The sequence below is a fragment of the Zosterops lateralis genome, assembly GCF_965231275.1.
Source record: "Zosterops lateralis genome assembly, chromosome: 3".
Lineage (NCBI taxonomy): Eukaryota > Metazoa > Chordata > Aves > Passeriformes > Zosteropidae > Zosterops > Zosterops lateralis.
The window spans coordinates 29141901-29161385 of record NC_139764.1 but is presented as its reverse complement, the minus strand read 5'-3'; the positions used below and the strand labels follow the sequence as shown (position 1 = coordinate 29161385).

Below are 19485 nucleotides of genomic sequence, written 5' to 3'. Positions count from 1 at the left end.
AGGAAAGAAAGGAAAGAAAGGAAAGAAAGGAAAGAAAGGAAAGAAAGGAAAGAAAGGAAAGAAAGGAAAGAAAGGAAAGAAAGGAAAGAAAGGAAAGAAAGGAAAGAAAGGAAAGAAAGGAAAGAAAGGAAAGAAAGGAAAGAAAGGAAAGAAAGGAAAGAAAGGAAAGAAAGGAAAGAAAGGAAAGAAAGGAAAGAAAGGAAAGAAAGGAAAGAAAGGAAAGAAAGGAAAGAAAGGAAAGAAAGGAAAGAAAGGAAAGAAAGGAAAGAAAGGAAAGAAAGGAAAGAAAGGAAAGAAAGGAAAGAAAGGAAAGAAAGGAAAGAAAGGAAAGAAAGGAAAGAAAGGAAAGAAAGGAAAGAAAGGAAAGAAAGGAAAGAAAGGAAAGAAAGGAAAGAAAGGAAAGAAAAGAAAACTACAAATTGTGATGGTTAATAGAAGTTTTCCTCAGAATAAGCATAATAAAGCATTGTAGAGAAATATTTCTAATATTCATGACAACATCAGTTCAGAATGACAGAAACTGATAGACATTGAATCAGAAATGATTCTTGGTACCATAGTTGGGCAGTAGCTACAGTGACAAAGGAGGCAGAAAGATTCCAGTCTTGCATTTTTTCTTCCTCAAATTTCTTTTAACTGGTGAAAACTACTGAAAAGCAGGCATAGCTCTGGCGCCAGCACAGAGTGGATATTTGGAACCAGCACAGATTCTGAGGAAAGACAAAACCTACCCAAGGAACTCCATATGGTTTTTTGCACCTCAGACTGCATTAACAAGAGCCCCCTACAGTTTTTTCACCCTGGAAATAAAGGACCTGACTGCCTCCTACCTTTTCCATTGTCACTTCTTTGTTGTACATGGAAGATGCAGCTGCACCTTGAGGTAGTAAACTCGCATCTTGCTATATAACTACTCACATTGTTCCAAAAAGACACTTAAAAACCACTGTCAACAAAGTGCACTTCTCCAAAGGAAAGAGTACCTCTCCTGAGTAAACCCAGTTCTGTTCTTCTGTCATCAAATGAAGTAACTCTATGACAAAAAGGAACAGTACTGTACCTGAAACTGGAACCGGATCAGAGGGAACCCAGACAGGACAGGGAACATTTGTTCCATAACTTCTCTCCTGCAAAGACAGACAGGGCAAGACTTCATATCAGTCTCACCATACTCTGGTCATGATAAACCATTTACATGTCAGAGCATTAGATTAATGAAATCCCTGTACTGTGTACACAACCACCCAGCTCAGCCTGCCCTCGGTCTGTGCCGTTTGAAGGCAGACACAAACTCAGCCTGCTCAGAAGTCGTGCAGCCTTACGAGTGCAGCATGACTCTTGCCTGCCAGTGGAGCCAGTTGTTTTAGACTCTGCGCCATGTTGTGCTCAGCTATACAACACTTGGTGTGCCCATACCCTGAATACCTTTTGCAAGAAACTGTTTGAACATCCCTGAAATATCCTAGGACAAAACCATACCTCTGTCAGCAGGCCATGGGCCTGCCTTCTCCATATGCAGTCCTGTACGTGCAGCCAGAGATTTGCCCTCCTGGCCCTTTTGGGTGCAGCCTACTCACAGAAATACCCTCAAAGTCTGCTGTTAAGGAAGGGATGACCATCAATATACCAGAGCAAACCATCACACAAGACTCTAAGATGTGTTTTGGCTCCAAATCTCCCTGCAGAATTCCTTAGAGTAGGCTAACTTGCCTAAGGAAAAGATACTTGTATGTCGTGTCCCATTGTTCTGGATTGGGTTTTTAACTTTTAATTTAAAAACCCAGCAAAACAACCACAAACACAGTACTGCTCATTACATCCTTAACACCTCCTACACTACAGCTACTTCCAAAAACCAGAGTGGTAGGTATCACCGCCCCATGGCAAGGTCTGTACACTCCAGGTAACCAACAAAACAGATGGCACTATATTAAAATGTGAACAGAAATGCATATTACAACTCCAGTGATGAACATTTTGTCTAGATATGGTCTAGGCATTGTGTTCTGATAATTACCATTATCAACTCTCTCTGTTCCTGCTTGGGAACACCAAGTTCTGCTCAAAATCAGAGTACTCTGACTTAAAAAACACGATCATGGGTCTTTTTCTCCACATACCTAATCTGAAATGATCTCACAAAAAAAAAAAAAAAATCTACATTCTTCAGTTTCACTATGGCATAAACAAGACAAAATCAGACCCATACAGTGGCTGGATTTGATCTAGTTTCTTCCATGGTAAGACTAAGCAGCCTCATTTTCGTTATCTTCTTGTCCCAGGAAAAATAACATTTTTATCCAGATGTTTAACATAGGCTCTTACCAGTGAAGTCAAGACTCACTTTAGGCTAGCTGAACACATCTACTTTACTCACACTCTCACAGAACCCACCAAGGAGAGAATGTGCTGTCAAACATCTGACTATTTAGTCAAGTGTGGAAGTAAAAAGCTGGAGTTTTGCATTTAATCTTCCCAGGTAGCATTGTTTATTTAGGCTACAGCACACTCTTTCCCACCTGCCCTACTCCCTGGAATACAGCCAGTTCATTAATGCAAGCAGTCCTACTATACCTGAGATGCTTCTCTGGTGTTTGATGTCCTTAGGGAAGATGAGTAGTTACTGTTCCTATACGTAAACAAATATGGATTTTCCTGCAGAGTGAAGAGAGTATGTTTACCAACACTAATGGAAACACAGTCAGCTGACGTTAAAGTCTTCTGGCTACATTTTCCGAGGGAAAAAAATCTTTACAGTATTAACTTTTGTATGAACATTGCCTTAGTGAACCAGTAAACCAGGTTAGACTTGAAAGTTAAGCCCTGGTCTGAAGCCCTGTCCTAGGTATGCTCCAGGCACAGCACCACTTCCTGCCTTAAACCTAACATCAAACAAAACATAAAATTGTATTTCTTTGATATTTTAATTGCTGTTCAGAAGCTTTTGGATGCCAGTAATATTTTATTACTATCAAATTACTAAAGTCAGAGCTTAAATGCAAAAGCATACAAGAACCTGTTCTTTGAGCATGAGATGCTCCAATCCTGACTACTGACAGCTCCAGGACTAAATTAGTAAAACGTGGCAGCAGAGGCAAATCACAGAAAATTTAGATTATATAAAATACATGGATTCAATTTTATTGGCGACACAAATTTTAATATTGATAATGCATCTCTTACGTGCAATTAATAAATTCAGATTAGCTAGATGCATTTTTTGGACCCAAAAAAATCTGACAGAGATGATTTAACTAAATTTTGTCAAAAGTTCTTTTTTTTAGAGTATCATCTGTAGAAAATAAAGACTCTGTGTCAATGAACTTTAGGAACTCAGTTTTTAACAGTGCAGTAACTTGGGCAACTGCACATTCCCAAGAACTTCAGAAAACAACAACAGTGTTTGAAAACTTGGAAATTCTGCAAAGAATAAATAAAATCACAGAATAGCAAGGAAGCTCTTTTACCTGGGATGGACACTGGACTAATTTTTTGACACCATAAGGCTGCTTCTGTCCCACTGGCTGCATCTGGAAAGGGAGATAACAAGAGGAATTGTACACATGCTGTGCGTGGGCAGGAAGGGAGAGCAGCAGCAATGCAAAGGCTCTAGTGCCTGAAGTTTTCTATTAGGCTCATACATAAATCTAAAAATATATATTTAAATTTTTATTTTGCTTATGATAAATATTTATCTATGCATAATATACCACATGTATACCTACAAAAGCATGGAACTGAAAACAAGTCCTCTCACATGAGCAGACTCTCTTGCCATCACAACTTAAACTTCCACCTAAACATTAATTCAGCTTTTAGGAATGCTGATTCTATAAGTGTTGATTGTTTATCCAACCTTTCAGAACTATTTCATCATCTACATTCTCACACATGTTAAGCAACACTAAAAGGTGCTTTCCTACTCCATACAGAGGCTTAGTAACATTTATGTCTGTTGGTCTTCTTGAAACAAGATGGAGAGGGGATTATTGCAATGAAAAATTATGGAATTATTCAGAAAATAGTGACAGCACAAAGGGGCAAATACCAAAAATAATCACTTCACCTGTTCAGGCAGCTTGCTGAGTGCTAATTAAATTGCAATCCCACACATAGGAATTGGCTGAGGGTTTAGATCCCTCAGTGCATGTCTGCTCAGCTTGGCACCAGCAGTTGCCAGGACCAGCAGCCTACACAAGAAACAGGATGCAAAGGACTGGAAAATACAACAGCAGCAGGCTTGATGTCACCAATACACTCTGGGCAGGAATGCTATATCCTATTTTGATTGTTCCATCAATGAAAATAATAGGAAAATTCAGAGAAATAGAGAAGAAGCTTACAGAGTTTATATTCTTTGAGAAAACATTTGAAGAAACAGTCTGCTTTTTTGAGGGTGGGCAGAAGGGAATAAACGAATTTCCCCAAAATGTGCAAAATAATGAAGCTCAGAGAAAAAATACATTGGGATACTCTCCCATCCTCCTAGGATGAAACAAAGTAGCTATTTAGTCCCATTATCAAAAGAAAATACACTTCTAACACATAATCATCCCACAAAACATGAGATACACAAAACACAGTACTTCTTGACTAGAAATTAAGTTCAAACAAGTATCAGACACTTGCATGTGTTGAGAGTTGGGTGACAAGAACAAATTTCTCTAGAAGGCAGTAAGTTCCAGATGGCTCAGACACACTGCTCTCCCAGCAAAGACTGGCAGCTCCCATGCAGCTCAGCTGCACAGTCCTGGTCAGGGAATGGGGCACAAGGGCTGTACTGTGGCCACCAACTCTCCCCTAAATTCTAGCACATCTGTCACACAGGCCACTTAGAGTGTGGGTCTGCTCTGGTACTCTGCAGGTTCTAAGGCAGCACAAAGCCCTGAACACAGAAGAGAGGCACAGGCAGCCTCCTGCTGTGCTGTTCACCTTTGGGTTCTTGCCTGGTTTTAGTTTCTCTTTTGGTTGCAGGATAGGATTGGTAACACAAAAGAGTGCCAAAATACAAGAAGCTCCTACTCTTACGAAGTTCTTTACGTACATGAATGGAGCTTTGCCCTCAGGTATATGTCCAGAGGTAAAATTGATTAATTTTGGCAAATGCCTACAACCAGGCTCTCTGTGGTAAACATCAAAGCTGTCCAACTACACAGCCAATCTCTCTCAGCTTTTCCAATGTCATTTATCTGACTGTTCTCTGGCCTATGAATTGCATTGGTCCTAGAGAGAACTGTTCCGGTCAAATATCCAGCCCTGCCCACGACAAGCCCTTAGGACGTGATGGCTCAGCTCCTTCTCAGTCAGGCTGAAGTGCAGCTCTAAGGCCAATTGTCACTAGATTTTCAAGGTTTTGCCCTTTGGCCAATAAGCAGGTAATTTTTCCAGGAAAGAGGTTGGCACCAAGCTTCAATAGAAGGTCAGGACAGCCTGCCAGAGAGCAGGAGAAGGGAAACCTCTGAATGTAGTTTCATTCTGCAATGTTTGCTCATCCACAAGTCATGATCTTGATTTCCTATCAGCTCCCAAGGATGCATTATAGGTTCATTTTCACTTTTTAAAGAAGTTGCATAAACTGTTGGCTGGATTTCCCAGTAGAACTGGAGAGACCTTTATCAAGTGAGGGCACCTGCTAGTGCTTTTTATGCTGAATGCATCTTTCATATCTTCTTTTACATCATGGCAGAATACAGGCAAGACAAGGCAATCACAGGCAGACAAAGAAGCAACCCTGAAAGGCCCCTCTCTGATGACTGTTAGCTGTACTCTGAAAAGTCCACTTAATCAAAGAGAAGTCAAAAAAGATGGCAAAATGAGTAGAGGTGATTGTTAATATTTCCACAGTCTTCCTTCAAGCCTGTGGCAAGATGTGGGTTTGCCACATTTTACTCCTCCTCCAGCTCACCTAGGCTGTCCCATCACCAGAGGAATCATCTCACACTGAGAAAAACCACTGAAATAAAGAAAAGTAGAGATTTGTCTCTTTTATGACAATGTTTTGGTTCTGGTGGCTCCACAGCATGCTCACTGACCAAGTCTGGGTAACTGGCCCTGATGCAGTCAGACTTGAAAGCACAACTTCATTTTGCACATGGTTTTTCATCTCTGCTATTTCCACAAAATGCTCCTGGGCAATTCAGAGTGACAAGGATAGAGTAACATGCCATGGAATGGGTTGCTCAAGGACAGTGCACAGGAGGACAAATCAAGTCTGTGCAGAAAAGGTTTAGAGACAGAAAAATGAAACAGAGGGCATCCATTTTATGATGGAAAAACTGAGGTAGGAGCTGTGACATCATGACAAGGAATATCACAGATAACAGCAAAGGAGATAAATGGACCCAGCATGGCTTTTCCAAGGTTACCACTGCAACAGCTTATCAATTTTTAACTCCTTGGCTCCTACTAACAAACTAAAGTCCTTTTAACTTTAACTAAAAGATAACATTTTATTGAAGCCATTGTACTATTCTTCTAGATATATCATCTGGTGGAATAGAAGCCTCCTCCTGCAAATTCTGCTTCTTTAAATGATCAGGGCTACAACAACATTATTAATGCTTGAATTAACATAAAAGAAAACAAGAACATGCCAATATGTATAATTTGTTTTTAAATGCGGTTTATGAAAAGGTTGTTGCAGTATAGACTTTTTTCCTTCATGTTTAGGATAATTTGGACAGATACAGGAACAGTAGGTACTCTCCAAAGAAAATCTTATTAACATATGGACTGCAAACCAAGAAAAAGGTCTTTTATATTTCATCTAATTTAATTTGCCATTGAAGATTCTTTTTAATTAAAGAAGAGATTATATGTGTTATAAGGTTACTAGAAAAAGAAACAGGAAACACTGAAAGCTTCTAAAAAGAAACAGTAAAATCAACATTTTACCTAAAACAGTGCATGTAAGGGCATATCCAAACAGTGGCATCCTGCTTAACTCTGTTGAGTCCAAATCCACATACCTGTCTCATTCATACTGAAAAGCAACTCACATTTCTTCACTTGCCCCTATAGTAAATTTTAAAGTGCAAACTGCTCCAGTTGTACATGCATCCACTCAGTCTCATACACACAAATGCTCTGTGTCAGCAGCTCAAGCCTGCAGTGGCAAACAGCCCCCTACAGAACTGGTCAAGGTGTTCAAGGTCGAGTGGGTCAGAAAGTTCACATTTCTATCAGACAGCCTCTCCCAGTGCTACAAACACCATTTTCTGGCTTTCCTCAGCTGGATAGGACATCCAACTCTAGAGGACATAACAAGAGGTCCTCAAGGTTGTTTCCACCTTTTCACTGTGAGGAACAGCAGCACAAAGATGACGGTTGAGGAGACAGTGGTAAAAGACTCATTAATAAAGAATGGTGGGGGATGCAGGATAGAGGACAGAGTAGACAGGAGTATAATTGCTATAATCTCAGGTTTGGACAAGACTCAGTCATCCTGTGCTGTGCTGTCAAAGAGGTAAGATTAGCAAAACCAGGATCTGTCACAGTTCATTTATGTCGTGAGGCTTCCCAAAGGGCTACTTTAAAAGCCTTTCTAGAAGTTCTTAGTAGAAAGTAGCAGCAGAATGAGATTTGTCTTGGAAGTGCAGGACATTTAGCACTATTTAAGAGCAGCCTCCCTGCACAGCTGAGGACAGCAGTCATGGGATAATTCTTGTACTCTTCCTTCCCCTGTATCTCTGCTACTGACAGCCTGGCTCATGCAGGGTTGCTACCAGGCATCTGGACTAGGTTCAGCAAGAAACAGTCTCTGTGGCACTGCTTACCATGCTGTTCCAGAGACCCACAGCCATGAAAGTATAATCTTCCAGAATTTCCACTTGTGTCTTTGATGTGGTAATCAAATCATCCTTGCCCTGAAAGAGAAAGGATTATCATAAAATAACTAAGAGTATGGGAAGATGATATTCAGTCACAAAAGTTCTCAATCTATAAAATAATATTCATATCCACAAGAAAATCAATCTTTGGTATTCTCATTAAGCCACTTGCCACTGATCCCAGTTACTACTGGTGTGTCAAGATAGAAAGATGCTGGTTTTGTAAATGATTGTTGCACAATACAGCATGATCACAATAGTGACACAGTGTAGAGCAGGAAGACATAGATGTGAACACATCAATCATTTGGAATAAACAGCATTTCTTCTAGTTTACACATCTATTTAAAGATTTGAAATGTGCAGAATTTGTCTTAAGAGGGCATGCTGAGTTTTAAATGAAATGTAGCTGTGGGAAGAGCTTGGAAGGTTACACATCGTGGCCTGCAGGCGTACCACAAACCAGAAGAAATAAAGAATACACCTATGGCATATGATGGTATTTAAAGAAATAACAGAGCATATTGCTGACAGAAAAAGTAAAAAAGTAATGCCATGAAAATTAGAAATCTGCTATTTGCATATGGACCAGTCATCTACAAAAAAAAAAAAAAAAAAAAAAAAAAAAAAAAAAAAAAAAAAAAAAAAAGCCTGGCAAAAGATGACCCCAGCAGCAAAAAGAAGATTTTGCAACATAGCAAATCCTTTCTTTTCCTGGAAGAAAAATTTCTTCTCCCAGTTCATTCTGTTCTGATACTGAGCTGAGGGGAGCAATGGAATTACCTCAAATTCATGGAGCTATCACGATGCTCAAAAACCCACACCATGAGTCACTACCAACTTATATTACAAAAAGTACCTAATGTGATAGATCTTGATACCTCACTCCAAGTGAACCATTGTCCAGAAAGTAATATTCTCCCTCTTCATTGCCAGATCTTAGCCTTGACCTTTCAACTTCCCTTTAAAAATCTCTTATGACAAAACCATGCCTGACATCCTAGGCAACCCCATCTTCATTCTCTACTGCCTACACCAGAAGAAAAGTCCAAGTTCCCAGACTCATTGCAGGGAAATAATTATACTTTCCAACATAGTTTACAAACACCTTTATCTTTTGTCCCTCTAACCCTTTTCAAAACTTCACATTATCCACTTTTTGCCTTTGTTCTCAAACACATGAGCATAATCAAGGATGAATATGGTGATGATTACAAAGATATGGAAAAATCAGCAGCTTTGACAGCTTCCAGACACTTGGGACTTTAGGTGCAGAGGTGCCATAGCTTGATTTATCCTGGAGCATAGCATTTAGAAAAACACAGGACCTCTAACTGGTGCTGTTTACATCAAGTTCCACTCTCAGGACTTCTGTGTCTGATCCTGAGGTGTGTTCTTCCTGTGCCTGACTGCACAGAATTACAGAGCCTAGGACAGGAAAGCCTGCTGAATATTACACTCAGTCTCAGCAGACACAAACCAGAAAGAACGAGCAGCTTGAGTTTACTCACCAGTCTAAGCAGCAGATTTCTTCCTTGGAAAGAAGGCTGAAGAACAACAGTGAAGTCATCCTTTTGATCAAACCTCTCAGACTCCAGTAGTTTTTCCAAAGCATCCTAAATAGACAACCATTTAATGAGATAAGTATTATCGGGTAGAGAGTGCAATGTAATGTATTCATCAGGGCTTAAAGTAAATTTAAATTATCCCCATCCCTAATAAACCACAGAAATAAAATTGTGTAATCCAGAACAAAGACAGTAATTTAATGAAATCTCGTTACACAACAACTGGAAAATCCTTGTAGCTATGAGAAAGATGATTTACCATCATTTTCTTTCAAAGGGTAGCAAGCTTAGCAAGGCAATGAAATGGCATGTTTATTGCCACCCTGGCATGTTTAAAAGAAACTCTAGCACAACTGCCTTTGCCTTAACAGAATACTTCCCTCTTCTAAATCATGTGGCATTTTACAGGATAAAATGGATTATTTCTCTGATGGGATATGAAAAATCCTAGGTTGCCAAAAGTTATATAGACATTTAAAACCTCAAGAGATACTAAGATCACTGAGGTATAGAGAGAACTTATTGCCAATATTCCTGAGGTAAGAAGTGGGATCAGGATTGCTATGGATATGTGATAGAAAGGCTGTTATTCAACTTCCTCACTGCTATTCCTTCCATAACTCCTTGCTTCAGGCCAATCTGGAAAATGAATAGACATGTCTAGCAATATAAGAGACAAACAACACAGAAGATGCCATACCTGAAAGGACCACCTCAGTATGCTATTGTGTAATGTGGAGTGTTCAACATAATTGCACTGATTCCTGCCTGGATTGCTGCAGAAAAGAATTAAAAACATGAAAGACATTATGAACTTTTGATAAACAAGGTGGATAGCATGAATTTTTTTAAGCCACTGAAAAGCACATACTAAAGACTAAATTGTTGTATGTGTAGAAAAGGCTACATGGAACATGCTAATTTTTGATATAAACATAGAATGATATCTATTCCCATATCCAGAGCTTTGTATCTCTTTTTGATTCGAAAGCCTAGTCAGTTGACAAGCATGCCAGACTTAGATTAGCACAGGATCTCACAAGCTAGCAACATGCTCAAGCCTAAAATAGCAGCTGCACTGGTTTTCAAACATTTCCCTCTCTGTAGTCACACAGGAAAGCTGAACAAACTCAAAATACTTCCACTGGAACCTTTTTCTTTAGTATTTGGCATGAAGATGTGCACCTAGAAACATGGATAGAAGCTGCAGAAGGTTATCCTTGCTAAAGGATGACTGGCACTTTCAGATTTCTGACCTGCAAGGTCAGATGGGTATATTGCATATTTTTGAAGCTAGCTGGAGAATTCAGAGAGTTCCCAAAGGTGTAGATGGGAACAATGTAAGATACACATAAGATTAGTCAGGTTCCAGAAAATACATATTCCCTTGAAATTTCCTGGGTGGACTGGAATTTGGGAAAGTCCTGGGGAGTTTGCAGGTATAAGCAATAATCATGTGTCAGGATCCTTTTCACAGAGCTCTAGCTAAACCCATAAAATGAGAGTTTTCTGATAAAGTGCTATTATCACTGCTGGTGAAGGAAAGAAATACAAACTCAGGACCAGAATCTTACCCAAACCTAATAGAGGAACCTCATAAAATACATGAAGAGAGTTACATGCCTAAAAATAGGGTTCATATATTACTTTTAGTGAGATGTTTCTAGTTAGTAAGAACTAGAACTTTAAACCCCATTATGCCCCAAACTGCAGTGCCTAAAGTTAAGGCATGGGACTGAAAGTCTCAACCACTATTATCTTCTTTGATTCTTGAAATTTCACATTTTGATATGGATTTATATTTTTCTCTCAAAGCACAGTTCATAATGACAACTTAGTAACCAAATGCTGGAGGTCCTTATCTGGGAGAGGACCTGGATGCTAGAGGCCATCTAACAAACTTGTGGGAACTGTGTTTATCAACCAGATAAACACAGCTATGAGAGCGTGCTGACAATAAGAAAGCGAATTGCCTTAAGTACAAAAAGAAGTATAAAAATTCCTCAGAGGAAAAAAAAGTAGATCTATTTAATTTTATTTTTTAAGGCCTTCAACACACGACAATGCCCATATTCCTAAACACATCTTTTCCACATTTCTCACATTTTTCCCCTTCATGTTGGTGCAGGAGAAAAAAGCTAGAGTGCCCCATGCAGTGGATTTTGACAAGGAAAGCTCCTCCTCTCCTTGTATTTGTTAAGTACATGGTTACATAGCAGCCAGACCTCTTCCCTCATTCCATCAGGATGTCTCTGAGGTTGTATGCTTGCAAAGCTTGTGAAACACTTCAGGATGACTATATTAGTACATATGGTGTCCTATGCCACGAGCAGAGGGAAAAAAAAAATAATTACTGTGGAGTAATCTCACCAGCTGTAAACTACTCCATCATAACTGCTCATGTGCACACTCCTACTCCATACTAAATCGGGACACAAACTACTCACGCTTGTGTTACAAAGTACTGAGAAAGACAGATAAATAGATGCAGCTACCATAAGGAACTGACAACTTGGATGTTCTCTGCCCTGGCATATCCTAAGCCCAAGCAGAATCTTTCCAATAGCTTAATAATGTCCTTTAAAATCAGTTGCTCATTTTGTGAACATTGATATGTAGAAATTTAAACTTCTGAAGCACCCACAGACCTTCTGACTTGAGAGCTGCAGAACAAAAGTATCACTGAATAAAAAACTAGGGGTAGCTAGATAGTGCAGTTTTGTGACCATAATCTAAGTGCTGGGTCTGGCTGGGATGGAGTTAACTTTCCTCATAGCAGTCCATATGGTGCTGTGTTTTGGATTTGTGGCTAAAACTGTTGATAACAAACCAGTGCTCTGGCCCTTGGTGAGCAGTGCTTGTACAGTGCTGAGGCTTTCTCTTTTTCCTTAACCCTGACCCAATATTTAAATATGCTGTCCAATCTGATAGGATTAAAAGCACTAGCCTCCTAGTAAAAATATATCTTTCAGAGAGAGTATATCAGAAACAAAGGGAAGACTTAAAATCTCTTGCATACCTTTGTATTAAGGGCAGAAAAACAGCTCAGCAGATTGTATCTCAGCCATAGAGTCAGTGCATATATATAGCTATTTGTCAAACACCAGCAGGAGACAGTGACAAGAAGTTGAAGAAACCTGTTACCTGGCATTACTGTAATCTTGGCATGCAACAGAGGCAGTTGTGAGCTCAGTGGAATCAACTAGATTTATGAAGGCCTTGGGAACCTGCAGTAATAAAGTAAAAATTATTCATGCTAGACTTGCAATTAAAGATCAGCAAGCAGCAATTACGGTAAATTACATCTACAACTTCACATGTATTACCTCTGGCCTGGGATTCTGATTACATAAAATAAATGATCTAAGCTTTTGCTAATTCTGTCCTGAACCCTGCTCCTATGCCTGCAATCCAGGATCACCATTTATGAAGCACTTGTGACCATGTTTTCTTGACTGAGACACAACAATTCATTTTATGTAACCAAAATGGCCACCAGCCAACCAAACTGAACTCAAATGAACTTGGGACTACCATTTTTCTGGCAACACAGCAATGCAAAGCTAGGGATGAAACATCCTGTATAACAGCACAGGCACTCATGCAACCCACCATACCTCTCCTCCATGCAGAAAGCAGCTTTTCATTTTCATAATGATATTTCACTTTTACAAGTGCACATAAACAGATTCTGGAAATAATAGTGGAGAGAATCTGAAGAGAATGTGTGGGTGGAAATTCCCCCATACACAACATTTGTCAAAGTCAGTTGGAGAAAAACGAGTGGTTGTGGTCTGAGGCAACCAAACTGTAGCAGGTTTAGAATATGCTGTAGGCCTTCAGTGCAGCAAAACAAAATTATTGGAAGATGCTATTGAAATAATTCAGTTAAACAGTTTATAGTCTGCTTTAGTAGTAATCTATCCTCATCTAGTCTACTATCATTAGTGGACCAAGACACAGCACAGAACACTTTCCAGAAACCATACTAGATAAGCAGATAATTCTTAGCTCAGCCAGCTAAAAAAACTTTAGAAAGGCTGATATTTTTAAATTAACACAAAATAGGAAAAAAACTCTATTATATGTATTTTAATGGATGCTTTCCCTGTTCTGTAAAAGTCCTCACCAGGTAGTTAGCAGCCTGTACACTGCCTAGGTGTTCCACATCAGTAATTAGATATCAGTTACTTTCACCAACAGCCCTGTTACACATAACTTTCAGACCTAGACAGAGGTACTCCAATTTTCACAGAAATCATTTTAAAAATACCCAAAGACTGAGTAGTACATTAGCTTGCGTTGCAAAACAGAGCAATTACCCATTCATCCTTTCTGTTTGCATGTGTCAGCTTTTTAAAAATGAGAGTAAAACAGTGAAAATGTAGCCAGTGGGTTGAAGCCAATGAGACTGATGTTCTAAGTCATGTGAAGAGTGGTACAAGCCCTAGTGTAGTAGGAGAGATTGGAAAAATACACAAAGGATTCAGCTATTCAGAGCTGATGAATACATCTCACCTCCTTATACAAAAAATCCAAGACAGCTGTAACGTTTTCCAGGTTTTCTGATATGCAGTCCTTCTGTAAATGAGATGAGAAAGTTCTTCAAAACTAGTAGAGAAAAACAGTTATCCATTTCCTAAAAGTCACAAACTCTGTGTATTGAGCTGTGCACTGAAGGGTTATTAAGAACCACTCCATTCTAAATTCAGCCTTAGCCAGCAACAAGTAAATAACATGGGATCTAGGCTTGTAATTTAACTGCCTATAAATAGACAACTTGACATATAGTAAAAAAAAAAGACAGCAATGGGGAAGAAAAGTATCTTTATACTTGAAGGTGGAAAACAGTTGTTCTACTAAGGCATCTCAGACTGGGGTGGCAAATTAAGTACAGATGTTCATAAATACAAAACACATTGTGTGCCAGGAGCTTACATCATTGGATAGAAGTATTCCAACATCCCAGACCTAACTACTCCTTTGGTTCCCTGTGGCAGAAATCAGAGTATGGGGAAGGGTCTTAACTAACTGCTTTGACTGCTAAACCATCCCACAAAGTTCTTACCAGTTGTGTGGAAGCATAGGAGGAACATGGGCTTTCAGCACTAAAAAATACTGTGATCAATTTCCAGTCATTTTGGAAGTCCATCATCTGGGAGAAAAAAATAAAGGAATAGGATGACAGGTGATCTATTTGCAATTTTCCTTTCTCACGCACAATTTGCTGTAGGTTCAAAACCAGAGAGACCAAGCAGTACTCCATGGCCCTACCCTGGCCATCTCAGTCCCTTCCATTTGAAAAGCCATGCAGCTTTTCCTTAGAAGACATAGCAAACAGATTGTTAGGCATCAAATGCTGCAATTAAATCTGAACACACATCTACAAAAAGCTCAGGATAGAGCCTGAAATTGCTGCTGCCATAGAAAACTCTATTGGAAAAGATGGACATGGACAGTGTAGCACAGAACTTGATGTTTCCTGTCCATGAATTGCTGTTCATGAATTGCTAAGAAAGGGTCACACTAGTGGGACAAAGACTGGAATAAAAAATCTGAAAGCTAGAGCCCTGCTCAGCTGTGCTGTGTTTATTAGGCAATGCTGTACAATCCTGAAGGGCCTTGGTTAGAACCACACAGTCCTACAAACATGCATGATAAATCCCTGTAGAGCAAAGAGGCAACAGCAGAATTGCCTTGGCAATTACATTTTCCCATTACTTCAAGATGATTTTACAAAATAACTTCATGGTTAAGAATAAAGGAGAAATGAATGCTTAAAGCTCCAGGACGGGACCTAAAAAACACTCAGCCATGAATGATAATTCTAGCTCCCACCAGCATCAGCCAAAGCATGGCTGGGTCTTTATTTTCCTTTTTAAAAATATGTTCCTAAAAGACCAAAAAGGAACTGAAGAGACAAATACTGAGAATTATTATTTTGGGTTGGCTTCTCAGAAACACTGGCACAGTTACAGAGTGTAGCTAGAAGAAGTCTCACATCTTTAGCCAACAGAAAGCAAACATATTGGCTTCCCTACCAAGCTCTTCAGCTGCTTTGACAAAAGTTAAAAAAAAAAGATGGGATCCTTTCAGAACAAAACTCTGCACTTGAAAGGCACAGAACTGATTCTTATTTACAACATAAAGACTGCAGTCTGTTAACCTCAAGAAATGGTATTTTCTGTTTTAAAAATATTTTTGAGCACTGTTTAAGTATTAAACCACTTTTCTGCCTTTTTCTGCTTCAACACCATGCTTTCTGAATTGTCCTGTGCTTTAAACAAACCTGATCCACTTTCATGAGCTCCACAATTTCTTCAGCTTGATGCAGGAGGTCTCTGAAAAGAGAAAAGAATACAAAAATTATGAAGGCACCAGTAAGATTAAAGCTTTGGCTGATTTTTACCATTGAATCAAACAACATCTGAGGATTCAGGATGGATTAATCTTTTCTCTCTTAAATGTGTTAAGATTAGACAACTGACTGTGCTACCCAGAGAGTTTTGGATGATTAGTTCATATTCAGCTATCTGACTTTCAGACACATGCACTTAGATAAAAACAGCAGCTTAAGGCATACCTCAACTCTCTTTGAGCCAAAAATTTGTTCTGCAGCTATAAAGAGACCTGATGTTAATTCAGGTGATACAGATCACAAAGTGGGCCTTTGTTCCTCCTGATTCTGCCAGGCGCCAGCTGAGCCCCAATGACATTCTCTGCCAGTACTGAGCATACTTTGTGCCCAGTGAAGTGCTCCAGCATCAATGATTTCCATCCTTCCCCTTTCCAGCTGCACATCAACTGCCCAGCCAAAAGCCCCTCGGACTCACCTGCCTTGGCTGTCTGGCATCTCTCCTGCTGTGCCAGGCGGAGGGGACAGATGTACAACCGAGGGGTTGAAGGTGCTAATGATACCTGAATGATACACACAGGTTAGGTGATTTCTGCACCCAACAGGCTCTACTCTGCTGATTCATTAAACACAACTAAACAGCATTAGAACGTGTAAAGTCTGAGGACCCCTTGGCAAGCAAGAGAGGTATGCCCAAGTCCCTCTTCAGCTCTTTTTCTTGGTGTTGTTCCTCACCTTTGGAAGTGAAGACTTGAGGTCTCCAGACTCAAGTCAAAAACCTCTGTCCCCATCTCATGTCAGCTGCAAGCGTTGTAGGTGGCTTAAATAGAGGCAGCTGTAGAAATGAAGCTACTGGAAAAGGCTACCTAGGGAGACTCTTAAAACACCAATGAGCTGCCATGTTTTAAACCCCTTTTACAGGGAAATGGATGTCACACCAAGGAGTTAAGATACTAGGAAGATGATCTGGAGGGCAGGACCAGCTATATATTACACACCACTTCATTGGGCATGAAACTTTTACTTGCAATACCCTTTAAGCAAGTAAAGACTGCCTTCAGAGACAGGCAATAGACAACAAAATCCCAGATGTGGCGCACCTATGGCAGTCCCAGTGTAAATCCTAAGCCCATAGCACTTCTGGGCAGGCAATCCCACACAAGATTTCACTGGACCAGCATGAACCACAAGCACACACCAGCAGAGACTGTGTAGTGGGTAGAAATAAGAGGCCAAAACCCTGTTTGGCATTTAAGAATCTTGCAGCAGTCTGTCACACCTCTTCTTCACTGCTGTTTGTCCACCCAGACAGTCTCTTTAAAGCCATCATGGACAACCCAAGCTGGCTGTACTCATGTCCCCAGGTACACCATCCCTAAGGCTTCCCTTACACCCCTGCAGTGTGCCTGGGCTGCACCTGCTCTGCAGCCCAGCAGAGCCCTGGGGCTTCTGCCAGCAAGCTGTTAAATTAATTTGCTGAAGTTTTAGTGTGACAGAAAGACGCACCTGCTAAAGTTGCCACGCTTAGTTCAAGGAAGTTCTTTCCTGTGCTATAGAAAGGGAAGAGAAAACAGGAAGTTCCTGTTATTACATTTCTCAAAGAAAAATTATATTACAGCACAGCCTCAATTTCTTATTAGTTATGCTGCATCTCAGAGTGAAATTCATGGCAGCTGCTGCAAGTAAGAATGGAGCCTTTCTTTCCCCAAAACTGTCATGTCATCAGCTACTGCTGAGTAAGAACATAGTCTCAGATCTCAATTTTTTGTGTCTCTGTACCCTCTGCATGTTGCAGTACTTGTGCTTGCTTATACATACGTATAAGTGATGCAGGGGTCTCTCCATGTATACCCACATGGACATGTATACCACAAGTGGACACAGATGTTTATGCAACCATTAAAGAAACTTAGTATTTTAAAGTTTATCTGTGCAGTGCTAAATCCTCATCTAGGATGCTGATGCTGACTCAAAAGATCTGTACAGACCTGCAACTACAAGGTTTAGCCATATGTTCACTCACTGATTTAGATCTGCTAAAGGGGCATGGAAGAAGGAAATGGGGTAAAGCTTCTCCATGAAGCACTGGGAATCAGCCAAGCAGAGGACAGGGTATCAGGGTTCTTTCTTAGCTCTGATAAATCCCTGCTTTCTAATCTCTAACTAGTGATTTATGACATTTACTGCCTAGGATTTATCACACAGCAGTGATTCTTAATGAAGGGTATTGCAACCCTAAGATAATTCTATATCCTGCATAAGTGCAAAAAATTTATTACCAAAGGAAAGGGAAAGTTTCTCAAAATCTTTTCTATTTTCCATAGGCTTTCTCCTCCTATCTTTAAAACAATAAAAAATTTGCTTGGTCTTAACTCCTGCACTAGGATAATGAGACTTATAAAAGCTAACTATTAATTGTTACCTTTGGAGTAAATCCTCAGCAGATCCTGGTGTCTGTGAACAAAGAAGCAATACAAATAATATTAAGCAAAGTGTAAACTAGACCTACGTATGCTGTTCCCCTACCATATTTCAGTCCTCTTAGAGACAGTATTGTTTTCCACATACTCTTCTCCATTGTGTTGTAATCACTCACAGATTCATATTATTTTCCAGAACTTCCCTATTTACAGTGCATTTGCATAATCTGGTAATCCTTTCTCACTTAATGCTTTCATTATGACTTTTTTTTTACACACAGCTTAAAACAGAATTTGATTCCTTTAAATTATATTTCATAAAAGAAAATGCTGCTCTAGACCAAATTTCTCTGGATCTACTCCTTTTCAACACGGGATATAACCTGAAATCATTTAGGTAATTTACATAGATGGCACTCAGAAGGGTGTCTGTTAAAACGAAACAATATCAATAGAGGAACTTCACTGATTTCAGAGAGTCTGACAAGGAGACAGTGATAGAGATGTTTGCTCTAGGAAAGCAAACACTCCTTAAAAGAAGGCCATCTACATGTTTTTCTATGACACCCCCACAAGCAACAAAGACACTGGCACAAAGACTTGCTCCAAAGGGCCATGCACCTGATATGGGTGAAGCACCTTTGCATTCAGGACAAGAAATTTTTCCAAAAGAGAGAGGTACTCACAAGGAGTCCAGAAGTGCTGATTTTCTAAAGGAAAAGTATGATATATTGACAGATACCATCTCAATTTTGAAAGTTGCTTTGTAATAAGGGAGACTCTCCCCTATCTTTCACAGTTGCAGCTTCTCCAGTGGCTGTCAGTATTTGCTCTATAGGCATTTCTATGCTTCCTAAAAGCTTGAGAATTGTGGTTAAAGGCTTTTAATTGGGCCTCAAATCTGTTTCAGATATACGCTTCCAACTATTAAGACAAAGATCATCCAAATCTGACTGGATTATTACAGGCAGGAGAACTTTACCCACTGATCTATACATCAGAAACATCTTTGTGACTCTTGTAGACCTTCTGCCTTCTAGGTAGGAAATTAGTTTCTACAGAAAACACTTGATGTGGTGGAAAATCTGCTGCATTTCTCAATAATTTGTATTTGCTCCAGTTTGAATTTTCCCAGCATCTTCTTCCAGTTATTCAATGTTATGCTCATTGTTAGGAAAATCTGTGCACTCTAATCAAATATCATGGTTCTCTGCAAGAGCACCGTGGTCACATTTCCTCCCGCACGAAGTCAGCTGGCTATTTTTAGACTCAGGGTATATTGGAACACTGAACAGCAGGTATTTCCAGTCATT

At 39.7% G+C, this 19485-nt stretch overlaps 1 protein-coding gene across 1 annotated transcript in view; it reads right to left on the bottom strand.

The window, feature by feature from the left end:
* Nucleotides 1-17303, bottom strand: part of PLB1 (phospholipase B1) — a 70783-nt gene extending 53480 nt beyond the window's left edge. Inside the window, exons 1-12 of the mRNA XM_083857977.1 lie at nucleotides 17259-17303; nucleotides 16231-16315; nucleotides 15687-15738; nucleotides 14466-14552; nucleotides 13916-13978; nucleotides 12542-12624; nucleotides 10098-10173; nucleotides 9341-9445; nucleotides 7776-7865; nucleotides 3468-3530; nucleotides 2575-2655; nucleotides 1061-1127 (exon numbers count right to left, since the gene is read on the bottom strand). Coding sequence (XP_083714103.1) covers nucleotides 1061-1127; nucleotides 2575-2655; nucleotides 3468-3530; nucleotides 7776-7865; nucleotides 9341-9445; nucleotides 10098-10173; nucleotides 12542-12624; nucleotides 13916-13978; nucleotides 14466-14552; nucleotides 15687-15738; nucleotides 16231-16250 — 787 coding nt within the window. The 5' untranslated portion in view covers nucleotides 16251-16315; nucleotides 17259-17303. The remainder of the gene's footprint in view (nucleotides 1-1060; nucleotides 1128-2574; nucleotides 2656-3467; nucleotides 3531-7775; nucleotides 7866-9340; nucleotides 9446-10097; nucleotides 10174-12541; nucleotides 12625-13915; nucleotides 13979-14465; nucleotides 14553-15686; nucleotides 15739-16230; nucleotides 16316-17258) is intronic.
* Nucleotides 17304-19485: the final 2182 nt, after the last annotated feature.